This window comes from Hydra vulgaris, chromosome 03 (genome assembly GCF_038396675.1).
Source record: "Hydra vulgaris chromosome 03, alternate assembly HydraT2T_AEP".
Taxonomy (NCBI): Eukaryota; Metazoa; Cnidaria; class Hydrozoa; order Anthoathecata; family Hydridae; genus Hydra; species Hydra vulgaris.
Genome location: NC_088922.1, coordinates 9,529,337 through 9,532,983, shown reverse-complemented (window position 1 = coordinate 9,532,983; position 3,647 = coordinate 9,529,337). Strand labels below are relative to the sequence as shown.

At 32.1% G+C, this 3,647-nt stretch overlaps 1 protein-coding gene across 1 annotated transcript; it reads left to right on the top strand.

Annotated features, from left to right (window-relative positions):
* The first annotated feature begins 529 nt into the window (after nucleotides 1-529).
* Nucleotides 530-3,321, top strand: LOC136077935 (zinc finger MYM-type protein 5-like). Its single transcript, XM_065792274.1, has 2 exons — nucleotides 530-652; nucleotides 776-3,321. The coding sequence occupies exon 2, from the start codon at nucleotides 803-805 to the stop codon at nucleotides 1,769-1,771; it is 969 nt and encodes a 322-aa protein (XP_065648346.1). The 5' UTR covers nucleotides 530-652; nucleotides 776-802; the 3' UTR covers nucleotides 1,772-3,321.
* The last annotated feature ends 326 nt before the right edge of the window (nucleotides 3,322-3,647 follow it).

Genomic DNA, 3,647 nt, shown 5'->3' with positions numbered 1-3,647 from the left:
ACCAGGCCCGGTTTTAAGCGTAGGCGACAGCCGGCGGCGGCACTTTTCTAGAGCGGCATTTTCTTAATTTATTTTGTTTTCCCAAAAAAAAAAAATTTTTTAAATTTTTTTTTTGTAACAAGAAATTATTTTATTTTTTTTAAAAATTTCCAAGTTCTTCTATGTACTCACTGCATTTTTATAATTTAAAGTTATGGATTTTGTAGATTATAACATTTCCTATTTGTCCACAAATTTTTTGCTTAGGCGGCGTTGTATTTTACGGGAACTTTAATACATACTAATTTTTTCAAATAAATAATATAGTAATAAAAGCGTTTATTTGTATACATGTTTTACATTTGGGATTTGGCGAAGAAGAAACAGTAAAAAAAAGTTTCTTTTTTCTTTTTCAGGGATGGATGTTAGCAAACCGCCAAATATACAAACAAACGAATTCTATTGGTTCATAAAATACGCTGACTAAGCAAATTAAAGTTCCAGAATATTCCTAAGAAACTTTCTTAAAAATTTTATTGAAGTTATCTTTGAGATATCTATTGTAAATTGTTATAAAAGTGTATTATTAAACGAACTTTAACTTTGAAAAAAAAAAAAATTATTATACCCTTTTATAAATTGAATAATATTTGTCTAACAATAATTTTTATAAGTAAGTAGTTAAAGTTTGTTTTTTCGTTTTCTTTTTCATGTATTTGAATAAACTTATTATTATTATTATTATTATTAAATATAAAAATTTAGGTATATGTATCAATGCTATATTTTTTTTAAGTTTAAATTCTTTAAACGATACAATATAATGGACCGTGGTAAGAGACAGCGCTTGTCTGGGTCACAATACAAGAAAATTAGGCTTCAACGTGAAGCAAATTCTGCCAAACAGAAGAATGCTTTGTTGCACTTTTTGAGCAGGTCATCAAGCGAAAAAGCACTGGCACCTATAGTAGCTTCCACTTCAAACCAAAATGAAGTTGAAATTGAAATCGAAAGCGGTAGAGAAATAGAATATGCGGATAGTGTTAGTGTTAATGAATATAGAAATTCTGGAAATGATATAACTGCTAAAGAACCAGAAAATGTTGATGAAGTGGAATTTATCTCCAATTTAAGTGAAGTTGTTGTACAAAACGTTGATGATATAGGACAAAATGAAAACAATGAAGATCAAAGTAGTGAAGACCCCAAAACCAATAAAGATTTACCTCTTAATTTTAATGATACGGCAAAATGGCCTATAATAGATGGTAAATTTAAAGCATTGCTGATGAAGTATGGTCCAATTCAAAAATTGCCGTCTTTATTTCCCGAAGATGAACAAGGTAGAAAATTTTCAAGCTTTCATTTTTATCGCCGAATGTCTAATGGCGATAAAATTAAACGCACTTGGTTGGTGTACTCCATTACGAAAGACACTGTATTTTGCTTTTGCTGTAAAATATTTAGTCCGAATAAATTCTCCCTGTCATCGCATGACGGCTGCCGAGATTGGAAAAATATTTCTGTTATTATTAAACGACATGAAACATCAAGTGGCCACACTACTGCATATCTAAATTGGAGAGATCTGGAGGTGAGACTTAAATCAGAGGCTACGATTGATCAAATTAATCAGAAAATAATTCAATCTGAAACTCAACATTGGCGACAAGTTCTTGAAAGAATAATAACGTTAATTAGAACTCTTGCTGGACAAAATCTAGCATTAAGAGGAACATGTGAAAAGCTTTTCGAACCGAATAACGGAAATTTTCTTAAATTTATTGAATAGTTAGGAAATTATGATCCTATTATGAGTAAACATATTCAACGAATAACAACAAGTGAAATTCACACCACCTATCTCGGAAAAACTATTCAAAATGAAATCGTTGAATTGCTTGCTAATAAAATCAAAAATCACATCTTAGCAAAACTAGAGCGAGCAAAGTACTACTCACTTATTTTAGACTGTACCCCCGATATAAGCCACATGGAGCAGATGACAGTTGTTTTTAGGTTTGTCAGTGCAACTGAATCATCTTCGGAAAAACCAGCTGAAGTCGTAGTTTCTGAACACTTCGTAACTTTTCTTGAATTACAAGACACAACGGGAGCAAATATGACAAAAGTTGTTATCGATAAGTTGCAGGAATTAGGCGTAAATCTTGATGACATGAGGGGACAAGGGTACGATAATGGAGCTAACATGCGCGGAAAATATAATGGTGTGCAAGCCAGAATTCGTCAACTAAATCCTCGAGCTTTTTTCGTGCCTTGTAGTGCCCACTCGCTCAACTTGGTATTGAACGATGCAGCTAATTGTTGTATGGAGGCTGTCGCATTCTTTGATTTAATTCAAGGCATTTATAACTTTTTCTCAGCATCAACTCACCGTTGGAGTATATTATTAAACCACCTAAGCGATCTGACTATAAAACCGTTAAGGTTTTATAGTCAGATTGCTCCTTGGTATTGTGGTATGACATTTTATTCCAAATTAATATTGTCAGCAAAATACTCCAATCACAGGCTTTAGACTTGTCGCTTGCTCTAGAGCATTTAAACGCTACCAAATCTTTCCTATGCGATTATCGCTGTGATGAAGCATTTGCCGCAATTGTTGAAAATGCAAAAAAATTGGCAGTTGAACTAGAAATTTTTGAAGGATTTGATGTGGATGATCCCGTACGCGTACGCAGAAAGAGTAGACAATTCCTATACGAAGGTCGCGATGAACCGATAGTATCACCAGAACAAAACTTCAGAGTATCTTTTTTCAATCGAATATTGGACATCGCAATTCAAGCAATAAATGAAAGATTTACGCAATTATCGGAATATAACGAGTTATTTGGGTTTCTTTACAATATCGGCAGCAAACACTTTACGGATGATGAGTTATTGAAACACTGTAAGGACTTGCAGTTAGCACTTATGTCTGATGGCCAATCTGATATCAACGGGGTAGAACTTTGGTATGAAATTAAAGCTATTGGGAGACGACTTGATACTTCCAATAGCGATCCAAAAAGTGAAAGAAGCTTTTCAAAGCTGAAAATAATAAAATCCTATTTCAGATCACAAATGTGTCAAGATCGTTTAGTTGGTCTAGCTACGATTTCCATCGAGAAAGAAATTGCTGATCATTTGGACATAGAAGATTTGGTTAAAGATTTCGCAGAATTAAAAGCTAGGAAAATTCACTTTTAATTACGATTTGTTTTTTATTTTTTCATGAATGGAATTTGTTTTGTTTTTTATTTTTGTATAAATTCAGTTTTTTTATTTACTTTGTTTTTGTGTAATTTTTCGTAATAAAGTAAAAATATATTAAAGTTTGATTTTCAGTGTTTTTCTATTTTCCTTCAAATTGGAAATTATTGCATTTTTAATTTTTGCGGCGGCAAATTTGCATCTCGCCTACACATAGAAAACTGTTAGAACCGGGCCTGAATTCAACATATGATATGCTTGATTCAATTTTTTAAAATAAAGATGCTTTATTATCTATGAAATATGAAAATGGTGCTGAATGCATATTTCTATATGTGCCTTCAGATGACGAGTTTATAGTAATAAATGATTTTTGCGATTTGTTTGAATCACGAAAAGATTTGACATTAAGCTTAAGTGGTCAAAATTATCCTACAGTTTCTTTACTATTT